Consider the following 20,729-nt stretch of genomic DNA (forward strand, 5'->3'; position numbering starts at 1 on the left):
CTTTTTCACTTTTTTTTTTTTCTTTATATTCCATGAACTATGGAAGGGAAGACCAAAAATAAATACACCACTACCATTACGCCATTGTGTCAAAGGTTCCCACAAGTTATAGCATAAGGGATCGAATGTACACAACAATAAATATTTATGATAATTGGTTCAACGATAAATTATCGAATTAATTAGTTTTTTATTTATTCATATAAGTTAATTTGGTGGGTACTTATCACTGACTACATTTACTTGTTTGTAAATTGTAGGAGTATTGTGTAGGCCGTATTTGTCAAGTTTTACGAAATCGCAAAACAAAATACCCTTAACAATTGCAATATGGCCTCTAATCTAAATAAATACTCCTTCCATCCTAATTGTTTAGTTACCATTTTATACAATATCTTAATCTTAATTGATGTCTTAGTTATATTTTTCTTTACTTTGACCCGAATCCCGAACATAAAGATTTTACTGTTACAAATTAAATGTTCTTACAAAATTAGTATCTGTAACATTTTCTAACAATTTCTCCCTACATTTAGTTGAAAGTATTGGAGAATAATTATTCTGTTAATATTAGTCAAGATTTTATTCTTCTTTCCTTATTCTTAGGCTAACATTAGGCAACTAATTTATCTTAGTTAGGATCTTAGGGTTATGTAACTCCTATATAAACATTGTAATTTAGCTCTTGTATTCAACATAATTTCAATATAATTTTACCAAACTTACATGGTATCAGGAGAAAGGTCTCCGATCCAACCCTAAATTTTTTTTTTTTTTCCAATCTCCATCGCCTCAATGTCAGGCTCCACGATCCCAAATGAAGCCGAGCCAAGCAAACCGCTTGTGCTCCTCAATGTGCACTCCGTCGCTAAATTCGATGGTTCCAATTATCGTCAATGGAGTCTCCAACTTGAGACCCTCCTTCAAGGATATGGACTATCATCCTTCATCGATGGCAGTGCACCTCCTCCAAAAATTCTCACAGAAAAAGACAAACCCTCGGTTCCTAACCCGGCTTACAGTACATGGTTCCGGCAAGACAGGCTCCTTTTTGGTGTCGTGGCAAGCACCCTCACCGCATCCGTTAGCCCTCTCCTCAACCGAGACCACACCACCCAACAAGCCTGGGATGCCCTCGCATCATCTTATGCGCGTCCATCTCGAGGCCACATAAAACAACTCCGTCACAAACTCAAACTCACCACCAAAGGCACCCTCTCAATCACTGAATACATGAACAAAATCAAAACTATTGTTGACGACCTTGCCCTCCTCGGTGAAGTCCTCTCCCAAGAGGATATCACTGACCACATAATTGACGGATTACCATCGACCTACCAATCCGTCATTGATGCCGTCAATGCCCGCGACACACCATTTACCTTTCTCGACTTTCATGAAAAACTGATCCGTCAAGAACTGGTACTCCAGCAAACCGAAACCGCTCAAACTTCCACCTTCACTCCCATGGCCCACCCCACCTACACCCGCAACTCCACTGCCTATCCCTCATCTGCCCCTCGTACCTCTGTCCCCAACCACTCCGCTGCCCTCAACCAAAACTCGTCTACCCCCAACCAAAACCCCAAAAACCCGTTTCGCGGTAAGTGCCAATGGTGTCATGTCCAAGGCCACACCTTGTCTTCTTTCGCCCTATCTTCAAATCCCTATACCCGGACATCCGTGTACCTCTCTATCCACGCAACACTGCTAACCAAACCCCTTCCCCAGCCACGCCTCAAGCCCATCCCACCACCCTTACACCTCAAGCCGTCCCCTCCCCTTGGCTCCTCGACAGTGGTGCATCGCATCACGTCACAACCGACTTAGCAAATCTCTCCCTTCACTCTCCTTATGATGGCACTGATGAGATTGTTATTGGTGATGGCTCGGGTCTCCCTATCTCTAATTCCGGTTCTACCACTCTCCCTTACACTTCCACTTCTTCCTTTAAATTAACTAATGTTTTACATGTTCCATCAATGCACAAAAATATTATTTCCGTCTCCCAATTTTGCAAAGACAATAACGTTCTAATTGATTTTAATTCTTCTTCTTTTATTGTGAAGGCATGTGACTCCGGTGCTCCTCTTTTCACTGGTCCGGTCAAGGACGGTGTCTACTATTGGCCTCCTCCGTCGTCTCCGCAAGCTCACCCCACAACTATCCAACACGCAGACCTCCACCACCGCTTTGGACACCCTCACTCGGCTGTTTTTCATCATATTCTTGCTTGTTTGAATTATAAGAACAATTTTTCTAATAATAATGTCAATTGCAATGCTTGCTCTATTTACAAAAGCCATAAACTTCCATTTACTGCTTCTTCGCTTACCACCAGTGTCCCGCTTGAAGTTGTATTTAGCGATTTATGGACTTCACCCGTGCATTCATTTGATGATTACAAGTATTACGTAGTTTTTGTCGACCATTTCACAAAATTTACATGGCTTTTCCCACTAAAGAAAAAGTCCGATACCCACAAAATATTTCTCAACTTCAAAGCCTTCGTGGAAAAACAGTTTTCTCGCCCTCTTCTCACCCTTTACTCCGACAATGGAGGCGAGTATGAAAAATTAAAACCCGATCTCGCCTCAGCTGGAGTACAACACCTCACTTCACCACCCCATACACCCGAACATAACGGTTTTGCGGAACGACGTCATCGCCACATAGTAGATACCGGTCTTGCTCTCTTTGTCTCATGCCTCCATGCCCATTCAATATTGGACCGTTGCCTTCCAAACAGCTGTCTATCTAATTAATCGTATGCCCACCTCGACCCTTGAGCATCACTCACCATATTCACGTCTCTTTCACACCTCACCCAAGTACCATAATCTCCACAACTTTGGCAGCTTATGTTACCCATGGCTTCGACCCTATACCCACCACAAACTTGACCCACGCTCCATTGCTTGTGTCTTCGTTGGATACTCCCCTACCCAACACGCCTACATGTGCCTCGACCCTTCCACCACTCGCATCTATGTATCCCGCCATGTTCGCTTCGTCGAAAACACCTACCCCTTTGCCTCTAACCCCACGGCTCCCTCACTACCCACCTCTACCTCTTGGTGTGAGATGACAATACCACTTCTCACATCACAACCAACAGCTTCCGCCACCTCAGACACACCTACCTCCCCACGCACACCCACTCCCGCTGCTACTGAACCCATTCCTCCTGAACCCGCAACACCTCGCACCCATACCAACATCTCTAAAGTTTATACTCGTCGCCAACCCATCACCAACCCCACCGATACACCCACACCCACTGCTACCCCTGCCCATAACCCGCAACCAGCACCGAACCATGCTCATGCTACTCGAGCATCCCACAACATCTTTAAACCCATTAACAAACTCAACTTGTCCGCCCAATTGCTTTCCACCGAGCCCAAGACAACAAAACAGGCCCTTTCCCTTCCCACCTGGCGCACTGCCATGGAAGAACAGTTTAATGCCCTTCAAAACAATAACACTTGGGAACTTGTGCCCCCTGCACCCGATCAAAACGTCGTCGGTTGTAAGTGGGTGTTTCGCACCAAATACAATCCTGACGGAACTATCCACAAGCACAAGGCCCGTCTTGTTGCGAAAGGCTTCCACCAACGCCCTGGTTTAGACTATAACGAAACCTTTAGCCCCCGTCATCAAACCTCGCCACGGTCCGATTGTTGCTTAGTCTTCTTTGTTACTAAGAACGGCCGCTTCGCCAATTAGATATCAATGATGCCTTCCTTCAAGGCACCCTTATCGACACCGTCTATATGGCTCAACCACCTGGCTTCATCGACCCAAACAACCCCTCTCATGTCCGTCGTCTCAAGAAAGCTATCTATGGGCTCAAACAAGCCCCACGAGCTTGGTACAATGAGCTTCGTTCATATCTGCTCAAATCGGGTTTTCACAACTCCATATCCGATACCTCACTCTTTATACTTAACGACACTCATGACTTATTTGTTCTTGTTTATGTCGATGATATCATTGTAACAGGTGCTTCTGCGTCCCGTGTCACGTCCTTCATTCAAGCTCTCTCCGCCGGTTCTCACTCAAAGATCTCGGTCCACTTGCCTACTTTCTTGGAGTTGAAGTTCAGCCATGCTCTAAAGGGTTATTCCTTACCCAACACAAGTATACTCGATCTTCTCTCTCGTGCGAAAATGCTAGATGCCTCGCCATGCTCTACTCCTATGGACTCCACGGTGAAATTGAGTGTTGGAGATGGTCCCCTATTTGATAATCCCACTGAATTCCGTGCTCTTGTGGGTAGTCTCCAGTACCTGTCTCTCACTCGTCCTGACATCAGTTTCGCTGTGAGTAAGCTGTCCCAATTTATGCATCAACCAACCGTACCTCACCGGATCGCATTAAAAAGACTCCTTCGCTATCTCGCTGGTACCCCTGCCCACGGCATTATTATCAGACGCGACACTACTCTGAGTTTACACGCTTTCTCTGATTCTGCCTGGGGTGATAATCCTAATGATGCTACCTCCACAGCTGCTTACATTGTTTACCTTGGCCACACCCCTATCTTGTGGAGTTCCAAGAAACAACGCACTGTGTCTCGCTCCTCTACGGAGGCCGAATATAGATCCGTTGCCAATGCCATTGCTGAGCTTACCTGGCTTGGACACCTACTTATGGAACTTCACATTGTGCTCCCATCGACTCCTGTGGTCTACTGTGACAATCTCGGTGCCACAAACCTTAGTGCCAATCCTGTCTTTCACTCTCGCATGAAGCATGTCGCCCTTGATTATCATTTTATTCGAGAACGGGTACAATCAGGTGTTATGCGTGTCGTTCCGGTTGCCAATGATGATCAATTAGCTGACGCTCTCACCAAAGCTTTGCCTCGACCCCGCTTTGATATGCTCATGTCCAAGATCGGTCTCTCGTCCCGGCCGTCCGTCTTGCGGGGGGATATTGGAGAATAATTATTCTGTTAATATTAGTCAAGATTTTATTCTTCTTTCCTTATTCTTAGGCTAACATTAGGCAACTAATTTATCTTAGTTAGGATCTTAGGGTTATGTAACTCCTATATAAACATTGTAATTTAGCTCTTGTATTCAACATAATTTCAATATAATTTTACCAAACTTACAGAAAGATCAACATCTTCAGACAACTATAACCAACCCAACCTCAACAAGGACAACAACTATACTAGCTTTCCATATGAAATGACAAAAATACCCTTCACAATATCTACATCTACTGCTAGTGTGCTACTGTCTGCACGACCAAAATCACCCTCTCACTCAACCAAACTTCAGCTTCACACCTCCAGCAAACAAAAAACGCATTGTAAGTTCAGTTAGTCTTGTGTAAGACGGTTTTATAGTAATATTGTGTAAAGCGGATCCCAATTACTTAGAAAATAGTTACAGAAGACCGCCTTACACGAGTATTTGTGTAATTTCAATAGATTGTCATTTCTTGTTTAGATTGATTCATTTGTTTCATGCATGTTGTTCAACAAGATCTCACCTTTGATTAGAGTAATTGTGTTTTGATCTAGTAAAAAGTGAATTAATGAGACAGATTAATGGAGTTTGAATATATGTTTCTGGGATCATTAACATTGATATATTTAGCAGCTTTACTGTACTGGGTATTCTTAAAAGACTTGATTAATGGTCTTAATTTGAGCTCAAATTTGCATGTTAAGAGATTTTACACAAGGGTTTCTAGCTATGGTGATTTAGGTTTAGTGGGTAGTGGTAAAAATTCAATCTTTAGATCTGTAAATGGAGTTATAGTGATTGGATCACTTTTTACCTTCATATTAGCTATAGCTGGTGCATATTGGTTATTTTCACCTGATTTAGAGGCTAATGTTAGAGATCAGGGTTTCGGTATCCCGGGGCCGAATGATGGTGAATGTAATGTGTTTGATGGAAAATGGGTGAAAGATGAGGGTTACCCTTTGTATAATGCATCTGATTGCCCGTTTGCGGAAAGAGGGTTTAATTGTTTGGCAAATGGGAGGAAGGATAAGGAGTATTTGAATTGGAGGTGGAAGCCGAATAAGTGTGATCTTCCTAGGTTTGATGTGCAAGCCTTTTTGAAGTATCTTAGAGGAAAACGGGTTGTTTTTGTTGGCGATTCATTGACTCGGACACAATGGGAGTCTTTTGTGTGTATGCTGATGTCGGGGGTGGATGATAAGCGGTTTGTGTATGAAGTCAATCAGAATGAAATTACGAAGAATATTAGGTTTTTGAAAGTGAGGTTTGATTCGTATGATTTTACTGTGGAGTTTTATCGATCTGTTTTCCTTGTATTGCCTACTCCGGCACCTAAGAAGGCGCCCAAGAGAGTCAAGTTGGCACTTAAGCTTGACAAAATGGATAGTATTAATGGAGAGTGGGTTGATTCTGATATCCTGATATTCAACACTGGACACTGGTGGACCAAGACCAAGCTTTTTGAAACGTAAGTTACTGTCACCTTTTCTGTTATAGCTATTTCCTTGGCTAATAGTATTAAGAATCCTAGAATTGTGCAACCTCGGCACAATGATTCTGTGTTTCACGGTTTATGTTTTTTCTGCTTATCTCTGTGTACACTGTACAAATACTTCGTAGTATTTATCTGATGAGATTTGTCATCAGTCGTTCTCATGCATTTGTCCAATGATTAGCTTGCTGAACTAGTTAAGTTAGTAACTTCCAAGAATATTTTTTTTTTGTCTGCCAATTACTCCGTATAAGTTATAGATTGATTGTCTACTGATTTGCTGAACTGACGCCGCTGCCACTATGTTTCTTTGTTTACTAAATAAGGGAATTTGCATTCTGATTTAAGTAAGTCTTCTGTGCCTGATTTCCAATTTAAAGAAATATAGGTTTGGTTTCTTTGTATGTATTGACTATCTAACCATAGTTTATTTATTACTGCAATAAAAAAGTAGAAACTACATTATTTCCCTACTCGTACAGTTGCACGCAGTTAATTAGCTTCTTGTGTCTTTGATTATGGTGAACATAGACGGAGATCTTAAATACTTTTCCGCAAGCAAATATCTTATTGTATCTGACGGGTCTTATATGGTCTCTCATCTTAGGAGGATTGCCAATTGTGAAGATTTGCGAGCTTATTTAGTGTTTCTTAGTTGGCATTCCATCATATCGGCAAATGAATTTCATTTTTTGTCATTGTTTTCAGCAACATCATTTATTTACCTGAATAATATGTTTCCAAATTCCAAATACCTGGACCTCCTTAAACTCCTCAAAGCGAATTCAGTATTTTTTCGTGAGAAACGTCATTTAAATATTGCCGAAGATGATTTTCTGACAAGCTCCTAAAAAATCAGAGTTTTCGGATTAAGCATGGTGCCGTTAATTATGTGTGTACAATTACCTAGCACCTTAGGTAGGCCTTTTTTTTTATATGTGGCCATTGAACTCCTAGAATGTTCAGTTGTTAATACATCATTTTCTGGATGTATCATATAGTTGAAATTCTTCTCTAGGGTCTTCAGTTGTGATATTTGATATCTCTCGTGTCCTGTTCGTTTCCGTTTGTTATTTTGAAGGAGAAGTCCATTAATCTTACATATGATTGTCCTTGCATTCTATTGACATATGAATGTTTTTCTATTCTTACTGTGCTCCAAGTTTTTGGCTACTGTATATTAACGATATAATGATATTCTGATTTGTACTTTTGAAACCAGAGGAACCTATTTTCAGGTAGGTGGATCACTTAAACTTGGTATGCCAGTCACAAAAGCACTGACAAAAGCTCTTGAAACTTGGGCATCATGGGTTGAGTCTAAGATTAATCCTAATAAGACTCACGTGTTCTTTCGAACGTTTGAAGGTTCTCACTGGAGGTGAGTTTGATTTCAGTTAAATGCTATAGCCAGTAGATCATACTCCGTATTCAGTTTTTTTTACACTGTGTTGTGCTTCGTAATAGTATTTCTTCCATGCATGTCATTCCTGATCAGCAGACCACTTAACAATTATGGTACCCTATCCTCCCTTCACGATGTAAGTGATATGTCACTTTTCTTCATATTTGACACTTGACACTCCAGCATGGGTATGATTTATGGACACTTCATATTGAACCAAAAATTATGAGAATTTGTTATAAATTAGCGGAGCCCGAACTTGAACACACACTTGTGTTGGATACTCATACAAGTAATATAGCAACTACTTGCTTGGCTGGAAAAATGCTTCATTCTTAAGTGCCCTTGGATCACGAGTTTTGCTATGCTGATGAAATCAAATCCAGTTGATTAATGTTCGTCCTTCCATGCAAGATTTTTGGGTTTAGTTTAATATAGTACTACATTATGGTTTACCTTCCGTCAATGTATGGCCAAGTTGATTCTGCTAATACGGAGTATTAGTTAGTACAGGAGCAGCACTTGAAATTGCTACCCGAGTTTGTAAGCTTCATTCAAAAAACAAAATATCACAGCAGAGTATGCTGAACTAATTTTGGTCGTAGTATTAGGGTTGTTAATGTACAAACTCACGCACAACAAGGGTGGTCAACGTTCGACACTCAATTATGCAAAGATTGGTTGCTTCCTTGACTATAGACGTTGATTAAAAAATCTGCATTTGTAGAAGGTTATTGTTTTCCAATCCTTAGTCAAGATTTCAGGTTTACTCTTCTGCATTTATATCCCCACTGGATTTATTGATATTCTGGCTAAAAGATTGCTTATTTTTCAGCGGTCGAAATCGTAACACGTGCAAAGTGAGTAGACGACCAACATCGACTACACAGGGAAGGGATAAAAATTCGATTTCAGACGCCATACTTCGGGTTGTGAAGAAAATGTCGGTGCCTGTAACAGCCCTACATGTTACCCCCATGGGAGCATACCGAAGTGACGCACATGTTGGTACATTTAGTGACAACCCATCAGTTCCAGATTGCAGTCATTGGTGCCTTCCTGGGTTGCCTGATATGTGGAATGAGATTATGTTCACATACCTGCTTCATAAAGATCAGATCTCGCGGAATATTACTGCAAATTGAAGGTGGTAACTCTTCCTTTTGGCTTTTCTTACCTTCGTTGAAATATCTTAACTTTCACACAGCCAAGTGTTTGTATGTAGCGGTGGCGGACTAGAATTTTATTTCCAGTGTCCTACTATATATTATACAAAACTATGGATTTTCAATTAATAGAGCACCTACATTGCTCAAAATTGGCAAATACTCGCTATCCAAGGACCCAGATTGCTATAAGATGTGTCCAAGAATACCAACATGGTTTGTAGATGCCTTTTGTCTAGTGAAAGAGAAGTATTTTATAATTTCTAGTCTTCTAGAATCCATATTTTTGCCTCGTCTTTGATTTAGCTGCTATATAGTCCTGAGCAAAACAAGTCACTTAATTTCCTTACTGAAAATGCTATTTATATCGGCAGTAAACTAGTACATGCACACTGTGACGGAAAATATAAATAAACAATAACTTGTACAAGTTCATATGAGGAATCAGCTAGCGTTCAGAAAGCAATTAACGAAAGTGGTACCCAAGGAGTTTAAATAAAGAGAGCAATGTTAATAGTTTGAACTTTGAACTGTGCATCTGTTGAAGCTACTCTGATACTCCAATTTGGCTGCGTGTCTGACACTCCGTCACTTTGGCATGCTGACACAACACGATACTTCAACTTGCCATTTTAAGTCAAAAATATGATTTTTTGTTCACAGAATAATTGTGTCACCCTACTGTCACCAAATTGTGCCTGACACTTTTAGCGGAATTGGAGTAACATAGGTTTCTAGTCTATGCCTTGTGACTGCCTAATTAACAACCTAAAGCATTCTGTTTTATAATTAGTACCTGTTGTATCTCTATGTGGAGAAAGTTTTTTTTGGCATTGCTCATATCAACATACAAATTGTTAATGGTGCAAATTTTGTGTTTTATGCAGACATGCAGTGCTGTGAAATTTTGTTTGGATTCTTTTGGTGAAGCGAAAAGGTCAAAAGCAAGTAGATTTCGGGGATGTCTTCAAACTTGGTCTTGGTAATTCCTGATAACTTCATCTTCATCCGAGGACAAATTGGACGAAAATTGAATGAAAAATATAGAAGGCTAGAAATCCCTGCAAACTCTCGCACAATCGTTTGCAGCCAAGTTGTTGTATCAATGTTTATAAAACCACAATCTGATAGCTCTTGAACTCATTAACCTGTTTTGACTTTGTAGTTTCCGCTCCTGCTTCTTTTACCATGGTACTGTACTACTGTGTATATGACATGTTTTCGTTCCAATTTCCAAACTTTTTTTTGGGAAATTTACCTGATTACCTCAGTTATCGATTATTTTGGAAAAAAAAAAACACGGAACATGTATGACTCGTCTGTTAGAACACAAACCAGTTGTCAATTATTCCTGAGAGAAACCATGAGGAGTGTTTTGTAATGCAATCTTCATATCTTAGCATGAGTGTTAAGTCAACACAATCTTAGAAGCATGCTTCTGATTATAGGTTTGCATATTATCTATTATAAATATAACCCGGCTTCAATAGCTTCCTACATTCATCTGACCTCAACCGTCTCAGCAACTCCGACACAAAAATCAAATATGGCCTCAAACACCCCAACCAACAATCCTTTGTCGACCGATACTCCCGTCCCCACACAATCATCATCAGACCAACCAACGGTCATAATCGTTGTCGTCTTTTCCTTTGGTTGTCTGTTTGTACTTGGATCCTTTTTGCTCTGTATTTGGTGCATTTTCAAGAGGCATTGCAAGAAAAAGAAACTCCTTCAGGAAAGGACAGACGTCGATTTTGACGAGCATTTGAAGGTGCAGGAGTTGGTAATACCTGGACCCCATGGTCCAGAGACAACGGTGTTATCGGTCAAGGACGAAGTGAACGTGCACGTGGACGTACACAAGGACGAGATTGATATGGTTGGTAAGGGAATGCACGCTGTGCCAAGAGAAGTCGGTGCAGATGGTGTTGGCTCTAGCCAACAACTAAGCCATCCGGAGCACCAAGTTTGATCTCGAGTTCATAAAATCATATTGCATGATTTATAATATGGAGTAACTAATAAAGGGAAAATACGGGTTCCGAGTTCTAGTTTACGTGATTTCGTTGAAATTGTTTAAAGAATGCATATGAAATCAATAATGAACCATTTGTTGTTTATTCAAATTCAATTTCTCGTTTTCTTTTGATCGCTGGTTTATTTATTACTACACGTCTACACTGCAATACCATCCAACCATGAAAATGAAAATTAGTTGTCTTGGAGACCACAATTACGCTGCGAAACCAGCGGAGAAAACTGGTCTACGAATTTCGGGACGCTATTATTTTTCTCACGTCTGAATCCCAGGTCTGCCGTATTGCTAGCCGAAATTAATGGACAATAAAATGCACTGCCAAAACATGGAATAGTGAAGCAATGTTAACTAGTTTACAGGGCCGTCCCGGTAAATTTGGGGGCCCTGTGCAAAATCTTAAAAAGGGCCCCGAGTACCATTTTTATTAATAGAATAATTGGAAAAATATATTTTTACTATTTTGAGTATTTTTATATGGCTATTTTTTTTTCATTCTAGAAGGAATGAAGTACATAAATAAATTTCTTTTCCATTCTTTAACAACAACTAAGTGGCATAATGGTTAGTTAAATGATAAAGAAGCAATACCACCCAAGTTAAATTTAAAAGAAGGGTGTTGATTGACAATATATACCATTACTCTTACCACTGAGTCAAATTGATTATTATATTAAAAATACGCGTTAAATTAATCATTAACTAACACAAATATTTCTTACGATTGAGACCCTTCAAATCGGGGGCCCTGTGCGGCCGCACCGCTTGCACGGCCCCTGGGCCGGTCCTGCTAGTTTAGTTGGTAAAGTCATTAGAGGTGGTCCGCACCCTTACGCCTTACGGCTCCATTTACGCCATAAAACAATAATCTAGTGTTAAAGACCGTCGTGATAGAATACGTAATGGCTTAATGTGTTAAATGAGTAATTGAATAATAACGGCATTACAGTGAGGGAAAGCCGGAAAAGGGGATTTGAACCGGAATCTAGCTAGTTTACACACTATTTCCGTCTTAACCACTAAATTAAGACATGTTGTTCCGTAAGTCAAAATCATGGTCCGATCTCTAAACCAACCTTCAATTTAGCTAATAATGATTTTTGTTTTTAATTAAAACCAATCAAAGAGTATGGTTTTAATCCCCTTATATCCCCTTATACTAAAAGAATAAGGGATCTCCAAAATTTTCCCGCCTAAATGAATTTGGCTATAATTGGGTTTTTATTATATCATATCTGTAATTGGGCTTTTAATATATCATAGCTGTAATTGGGCTTTCATTATATTGTATCTACAACTGGATTATTACGAACTTTTCCTTTTCAACCCATTAATACAAAACATTAATAATAGGAAATTTTACAATTAAATTTCAAATTGAGTTAAATATTAGTTGTATAATTGATATTTTCTTTAATATTCTTATTTAAAAACCGCGCATTAGCGCGGGATCTATACTAGTTTACATTACGTGGAGTTGTTCCATTATAAACTTTTTATAAAAAAATAGGCCGTCTCACGGGTGAAGCCGTCTTATTCTATAATCCGTGTTCTTTATAACAAACTCACACACTTTTTTCCAGACTATATAAAGTAAGCCTATAAATACCAGCGACTTCATTCTGTTGGCATCCCATAAAAAAACAGTCCACAGGAAATCTTCATTACAGTGAACTAAAAACTTATTGAGAAGATATTACGAAGTACATAATATTTTCCGTATATTCTTTAATTGCTTTGTAAGTTATTGTGATACGGTTACCTTATTTCTAGGCCTTAGAATAGGTAAATAATATTTTGGAGATTTGTTTAGGGTGTATATAAGTCATACTCATGTACGTTGTATATTTGTTCAATCAATACAAAAAACCCTTCACCCTATCTTACGTCTCTTTATGGCATCTGAGCAGTAATTATCGATCCTGAGTTTCAATTAATTCACCATCCTTTTTCTTTTTTCATCACAACAAATAATTACACAACAACGAAGCAATGACAGGACCTATTATTCAAGGAGACAAAAAGGAAAGGCGTGGCAAGAAAATCGACACAATCTTGCCGTCTTCCCTTTGTACCTCCATCAAATCGATAGTCTGCCTTGTCATTAACACAAATCAAGTTTGATGGTGATAATTATGAACTTTGGGCCGACGCAATCCGCAATGGTCTTGACGCCAAAAATAAGTTGGCTTTTGTCGAAGGTACTGTTGCAAGACCAGAAACCTTACCCGGAGAAGAAGAAACCCTCGAAGCCGTAGCATGGCGTCAATGCAACGCCATGGTAAAAGCATGGCTGAGAAACGCCATTGAGATACGACTTCATTCAAGCATCACCTTTTCCGGTACGGTGCCTGAAATATGGAAGGAATTGAAGGAGAGATTTTCGGCTGGCAATGCACCGAGGGTTCATCAATTGAAGGCTGAACTTAACGAGTGCAAGCAAGGCAAGGATCAGTCATTTATCGATTATTATACTCGACTCAAATCGATATGGGATGAGTTGGGTAATTACAGTAAAACGCCGAATTGTACATGCGGAGCAGCAACATTCTTCACCAAGGAACGTGAAGAAGAGAAGGTCCATCAATTTCTGATGGGTCTTGACACGGTTAAATACGGACACATTCGCTCGAACCTGCTCATGGAGGATGACGTGACTTCCCTAAGTAGAGCATATGCCCTGGTCTTGCGCGAGGAAAGGCATAAAGCTGTCACAAAGGGTAAGGAAGAGGTGATCGAAGCAGCAATGGCCGTTCAAACCACCGTGGGTAATACAGGCGATGAACAGGAGGAAGTGAAACCACCACGGTGCACGTTCTGCAAGAAGCCATGGCACACAGAGGACAAGTGTTTCGTCAAACACGGGTATCCCTCTAGAGGCCGAGGCCGTGGAAGAAGAGGAGGCCGTGGACAAGGTCGTGGTGGTGGTCGAGGCAATGACTACCAAAGTGCTAATGCTGCATCTACAAGTGACGGGGATGGCCAACGCAATGACTTAACAGCTGAAGAAATAAGCCGTGTTCGAAGCCTCTTAGCAGGAAAGGCAGGAGGTAGTCAAAACCAAAAATCATCAGGTATGTGTGTTGGTAATTGGATGATCGATAGTGGGGCATCCCACCATATGACAGGTCGACGCGAGCTGCTCCAACAACGAGTCATTGGTAGACCGTCCACAGTAGGAATGCCGAATGGTTCACATATAATAGCGCATGAATATGGCAGCGTAAAAATAAACAAAAATCTTATTTTATCCGATGTGTTATTCGTTCCGTCCTTGACTTGCGACTTAATTTCTGTACAACAATTGATTAGGGAAAATAATTGCGTTGTGACATTCAATCCTAACTATTGTGTTATACAGGACCAGTCTACGAGGATGAAGATTGGACAGGGTGAGCTCAAGGACGGGGTTTATTACTTGAAGATTGATCGAGAAGACACTGTGGCAAGAACGAGTACCAACGGTGATACACGCCCGGCATAGACGACTTGGCCATCCTTCAAGCAGTATTTTATCTTCTTTTTCGCCTTTAATTGGGTGTGATTTATTTTGGAACTCTAGTGAAGTTTGTGATTCTTGTTGTCGAGCCAAACAAACACGTTCGGTTTTTAAGTTGAATAATAAACGTAGTAGTGATTTATTTTCTCTCATTCATTGCGATATTTGGGGTCCTTATCATGCTGAGAGTCTAACTAGAGCACATTATTTTTTAACCATTGTGGATGATCGAAGTAGAGGAGTATGGGCTTTTCTAATGAGAGATCGAGGAGAAGTAAGTCACTTGATGATTAATTTTTGCAAAATGGTTAAGACACAGTTCGGGAAACAAGTTAAAGTAGTTCAAAGTGATAATGGAACCGAATTTTTGTCAGGAACCATGAAAGAATATTATAATGAATGTGGGATAATATTTCAAACCAGTAACATTGACACTCCACAGCAGAATGGGAGAGTAGAGAGAAAACACAGACACATTTTAGAGAAATCTAGAGCTCTCCGATTTGAAGCAAATCTACCGATTGAATTTTGGGGGGATTGTGTGTTGACTGCTGCGTATCTCATTAATCGAACTCCCACTCGAGTTCTAAATGGCCTAACACCCTATGAAGTTCTGTATGGAGAAAAACCAAAACTTGATAATATACGGGTCTTTGGTAGTTTATGCTATGCTCACAACAAAGACAAACCACGAGACAAATTTAACGAAAGAGGCAAACGATGTATTTTTATTGGATACCCACAAAGTAAAAAGGGGTGGAAAGTATACGATTTGAAACGTAAGATATCTTTTGTGTCAAGGGATGTTGTCTTTTATGAGCATGTGTTCCCATATTTTGTAAATGGTCATTCGGATACAATACAGTCACAATCCCCTGCTAATTTTGGCAACTTGGAACAATCCTATGATGACTTCGAAAATCCGAATATTGACGCCAATTCAGGAAATGATGATGCTTATGTTGATGAGGATCAGGGAGTTCAAGGTGAGGAATTAAATAAAAATCAAGAAGAGCAAACTACTGGGAGTAATGAATTAATTCATGACATTGAAAATTTGGGCCAAGAAAATGAAGCTGTTGAAGAACAACTTGGCCGTGGTGCTCGCCAAAGGTTCGAGCCTTATTGGAAAAGTGACTATATTTGTAAATCGACCCGTATAATAAACCCCGTTCCCAGTGCTCAACCATCTCCTTCTTCATCGTCAAAGACACCCAGTGCGCGTTATCCAATAGCTAACTATGTCACTACAAGTTATTTTTCCGAGTCTTACAGGAATTACTTGGCACGAGTCGATGCCGTTCGAGAACCACATAATTACCTCGAGGCAGCAAAAGCACCCGAATGGAGGCAGGCTATGGCTAATGAAATAAATGCCCTGGAAACAAATGGTACTTGGAAAGTGGTGGATTTGCCAGCAGGTAAGCGACCCATTGGTTGCAAGTGGGTATATAAAGTGAAGTACAAAGCTGATGGAACGATAGAGCGATATAAAGCAAGGCTCGTAGCACAAGGATATACTCAAATAGAAGGCGTGGATTATCATGAAACTTTCGCGCCGGTTGCAAAAATGACGAGTGTACGGTGCCTTCTAGCCGTGGCAGTAGCAAAGGGGTGGTCGATAGCTCAATTGGATGTGAACAATGCATTCCTACATGGGGACTTGAGTGAGGAGGTCTATATGAGAATGCCACCGGGATATCACTTGACGAACCAAAATAAGGTATGTCGATTGCTTAAGTCACTTTACGGGTTAAAGCAAGCCTCTCGAAATTGGTTTGCCAAGTTAACTAGTTCACTGACAAAGTATGGCTTCGTCCAATCCCTAGCCGATTACTCATTATTTACATACAATAAAAACGGTGTATTTATTGGCCTCTTGGTATATGTGGACGACATGATTATCGTGAGCAACAATGACGAAGCTAGCACACGTCTCGGGCGGTTTCTAGACCTTGATTTTGGGGTAAAAGACCTCGGAAAATTACGGTACTTCTTGGGGATAGAAGTGGCACACGGGTCCAAAGGACTCTTCCTCGATCAAATGAAAATATGCTTTGGAAATAATTACGGGCGGGATTGGAAGGAGCGAAACCGATGAAGCACTCCTATCCAACCGAATCACAGTTATTGTCGCTAGCGAGACGGATACATTTTACGTGATCCCATGAAGTATCGAAGGCTGGTAGGTCGCTTAATTTACTTAACCATAACGCGGCTCGATTTGGTTTACTCGGTCCATATTTTGTCACAATTTGTTCACGCCCAAGGAAAGAACATTTGGATCTTTGCATTACGAGTGATACGGTATGTTAAAGGCGATCCGGAAAGGGATTGTGATTGATAAACGATGTGATTTATCGTTGCGGGGATACTCGGACTCGACTATGCTAGCGCCCTTTGTCACGTAGGTCATTGACCGGGTACTTCGTAGCCTTGGGAAACACGCCAGTTTCATGGAAGGCGAAGAAACAGACTACAGTTGCGAAGTCCACCGCGGAAGCCGAGTATCGAGCCTTAGCAGGAGTTACGAGTGAGCTGATTTGGCTAAAATCCTTTCTTGCATCTCTCGGAGTAAACCATTCTCAGCCTATGAGAATTTTCTGTGACAATCAAGCTGCGCTACACATTGCTAAAAATCCAGTTTTTCATGATCGAACGAAACATATTGAGATAGATTGCCATTTCGTTCGTCATCATCTTGTTCAAGGGACAATTTCAGCTACACATGTGCGAAGCAAGGAGCAGATAGCTGACCTATTCACTAAGGCGCTAGGTGGAGAAGCCTTCGAATATCTTCAGTCCAAGTTGGGTGTTAAGTTACCAAGTGTCCCAACTTGAGGGGGAGTATTGAGAAGATATTACGAAGTACATAATATTTTCCGTATATTCTTTAATTGCTTTGTAAGTTATTGTGATACGGTTACCTTATTTCTAGGCCTTAGAATAGGTAAATAATATTTTGGAGATTTGTTTAGGGTGTATATAAGTCATACTCATGTACGTTGTATATTTGTTCAATCAATACAAAAAACCCTTCACCCTATCTTACGTCTCTTTAAAACTCTTCAGTTTCTTGAACAAAAAGGCGAAAAAATAGTTTTCTTGCAGAAAAATTCAGGTGTTTTAACTCCCTATAAATACCCAATTAATTTGTTACCACACCACACACAAACAAAAAATTTAAAAATTTGTTAATTACAGAGAGAAAAATTATGTCGAAAACTACTGCTGGCCAAATTATTCGGTGCAAAGGTAATAATCAGAGTTTCATTTCCGTGTTCCATCTTATGTCCCACTACTTTTATCGACTGAGACATTGTTAATATAAACTGTATGAATGTAGCTGCTGTAGCATGGGAAGCAGGGAAACCACTAGTAATAGAGGAAGTGGAGGTGGCTCCTCCTCAGAACATGGAAGTTCGTGTCAAGATCCTCTTCACCTCTCTTTGCCATACTGATGTTTACTTCTGGGAGGCCAAGGTACATTACATACCCTTTTTGCTCGATTTTTCGACCAACCTCGACTCACCTGTTTCATATTCATTTCTGTATATTTGATCTTTTGATATTTTTGCAGGGCCAAACTCCTGTTTTCCCTCGCATTCTCGGTCATGAAGCTGGAGGGTATGATAATGATAATCTCTCTTTTTTAGGATTTTTTTTTATTTCATGCATGTTAGTTTTTTTCTAACGATGTCATCTACGTGGTAATTCAGAATTGTGGAAAGCGTAGGCGAGGGAGTGACAGACTTACAGCCAGGAGACCATGTTCTGCCTGTATTCACAGGGGAATGCAAGGAATGCGCTCACTGCAAATCCGAGGAGAGTAACATGTGTGATCTGCTGAGGATCAATACTGATAGAGGTGTAATGCTTCATGATGGGAAATCAAGGTTTTCAATTAATGGCAAGCCTATTTACCATTTTGTCGGAACATCGACATTTAGTGAATACACTGTGGTTCATGTTGGTTGTCTTGCTAAGATCAACCCTGAAGCACCTCTTGACAAAGTTTGTGTTCTCAGCTGCGGAATTTCTACAGGTGACTTGAAATAACCAGTTGTATATGTTGTACGGTGTAGAATTTGAGCTTTATACAACAACAACAACAACATCAGAGCCTTAATCCCAAAATGATTTGGGGTCGGCTGACATGAATCATCCTTTCGAACCGTCCATGGGTGCACGCACGCCTCAAAATGCGAAAGTATTGAGCTTTATGTTAAAAAATATTATTTTTATTAGAAAGTATTGAGCTTATCCATTTACACATTAAAAAAATAAACTTTGAATTAGCTCAGAAAAAATACATAGAAGCTCGGATTCTTATACCTTGGTTTTACAATGTTTATGGTACAACTAGATGTATAATCCTATTTATGCAAAGTGAAGCATAGCCTGGTGAATAAATAATGTACTTTGACGTTCCCATTGCAGGTTTTGGTGCTACTGTGAATGTTGCAAAACCGAAGAAGGGTCATACTGTCGCTGTTTTCGGACTAGGAGCAGTTGGTCTCGCGGTTTGTAACAGCTGATCTAAGTGTTTAAGTGGTAGTTTTGCTCAAGAGATTTGATTATTGCTTGTTTGCTTATGTATTCAGGCTGCTGAAGGTGCCAGAGTTTCTGGTGCATCCAGGATTATTGGTGTGGATCTTGTTCCTAGTCGGTTCGAAGCAGGTTAGTCTCCCATTCCCACAAATGATGTCTTTTTCACCATGAGCAGAACTTTATTTCCGAGTAATCTGAAACATCAAATGCTTTTATATATGCTCGTATTTATAATGAAAAAATTCCATGAATTTGTGATTTGTTTGACAAATGATAATTAGACTCTGATGAAGATATTTCTACCTGGTAACAGCGAAAAAGTTCGGTGTGACCGACTTCGTGAACTCAAAAGACCATGACAAACCAGTTCAAGAGGTGATTGTTGAAATGACCAATGGCGGAGTTGACAGGAGTATTGAATGTACTGGAAATATCCAAGCTATGATCTCCGCTTTTGAATGCGTCCATGATGTATGTTCTCAAATCCAGTTACTACTAAATCGAGTTACAATCGAAAGATGTTCTGGTTTGATTATATTGATTTGATCGCGATTGCAGGGTTGGGGTGTTGCTGTCCTTGTCGGTGTACCAAACAAAGACGACGCCTTCAAAACCCATCCCATGAACTTCCTGAATGAAAGGACATTGAAGGGAACTTTCTTTGGAAACTACAAACCTCGAACTGACATACTAACTGTCGTCGAGAAGTACATGAACAAGGTAAACTTCTTTCCTCCCAAAAGCAATGCTTATTAAACATTTAAGTGCCTAATCGACTTGATGTATGGCCGTATGGGGGTGTATTCATCAGGAGATGGAACTCGACAAATTCATAACACATGAAGTCGACTTCAAAGACATCAACAAGGCCTTTGAACTTATGGCCAAGGGTGAAGGTATCAGGTGCATCATTCGTATGGATGCTTAAAAATCAGGACATTATCGTTCTATAACCAGGAGTCGAAAAGGAGACAGTTAGGGAGTAATTATGCTTATGTTATCTTGTTTTCGAATTTCGTCTATCAACTTGTTTTTTTATCTCCTTATTTCGCGACATTGTGTTGTGAATCATGTTTTGTGTGTTATGAAGTATTAACAATATTCCTTCCACTATTAACAAATCACAAGATCCACAAGATAATCAATTAGCCCTTCAATCAAGCAAAGTAAAATTGCATTTCTATTGTAAACATAGAAAGTTTATATTATGTATATTCTCATAGCACTAGTATAAATACCTTGTAATTATCATTCAATGAAATCATCCTTTTCACAATATCAAAACCCTTGTCTTATATGGTATCCAAGAACTCTCATCGATCCTCCAAAAATTTGCTTCACCCACGCCGCCACACCTTCAAACGAACTACCATCTCTACACTCCCACCAACGACCACCATGACTCACCAAGAAACCACCATTCCCAACCCCCACGACACCAACACCCCTCTCACCTCCCTAAATTTGAACCATTGTGTCAAATTAACCCCTCTAAACTACACTTCCTGGCATTTTCAACTGACCCACATACTATTCGGATACAGTCTGCTCGGATTTCTCGATGGCAGCAACCCGTGTCTCTCCCCAACC

At 40.3% G+C, this 20,729-nt stretch overlaps 2 protein-coding genes across 3 annotated transcripts; both read left to right on the forward strand.

Annotated features, from left to right (window-relative positions):
- Positions 1–5,125: 5,125 nt before the first annotated feature.
- LOC141586386 (protein trichome berefringence-like 7) lies at positions 5,126–10,304 on the forward strand. Of its 2 annotated transcripts, none has more exons than XM_074407595.1 (4): positions 5,126–6,456; positions 7,703–7,861; positions 8,721–9,032; positions 9,947–10,304. In XM_074407595.1, exons 1-3 carry the CDS (start codon positions 5,567–5,569, stop codon positions 9,028–9,030), a joined length of 1,359 nt encoding a protein of 452 aa, XP_074263696.1. In that variant the 5' UTR covers positions 5,126–5,566; the 3' UTR covers positions 9,031–9,032; positions 9,947–10,304. The 2 variants fall into 2 exon arrangements, with proteins under 2 accessions (XP_074263696.1, XP_074263697.1); XM_074407596.1 differs by having other exon boundaries at positions 5,177–6,456; positions 9,939–10,304.
- A 7,419-nt stretch (positions 10,305–17,723) lies between these two features.
- LOC141658593 (alcohol dehydrogenase 1) lies at positions 17,724–20,260 on the forward strand. Its single transcript, XM_074465517.1, has 9 exons — positions 17,724–17,843; positions 17,935–18,071; positions 18,169–18,215; positions 18,308–18,633; positions 19,029–19,111; positions 19,193–19,268; positions 19,453–19,610; positions 19,698–19,859; positions 19,951–20,260. Exons 1-9 carry the CDS (start codon positions 17,804–17,806, stop codon positions 20,065–20,067), a joined length of 1,146 nt encoding a protein of 381 aa, XP_074321618.1. The 5' UTR covers positions 17,724–17,803; the 3' UTR covers positions 20,068–20,260.
- Positions 20,261–20,729: the final 469 nt, after the last annotated feature.

The sequence above is a fragment of the Silene latifolia genome, chromosome 6 (assembly GCF_048544455.1).
Source record: "Silene latifolia isolate original U9 population chromosome 6, ASM4854445v1, whole genome shotgun sequence".
Taxonomy (NCBI): domain Eukaryota; kingdom Viridiplantae; phylum Streptophyta; class Magnoliopsida; order Caryophyllales; family Caryophyllaceae; genus Silene; species Silene latifolia.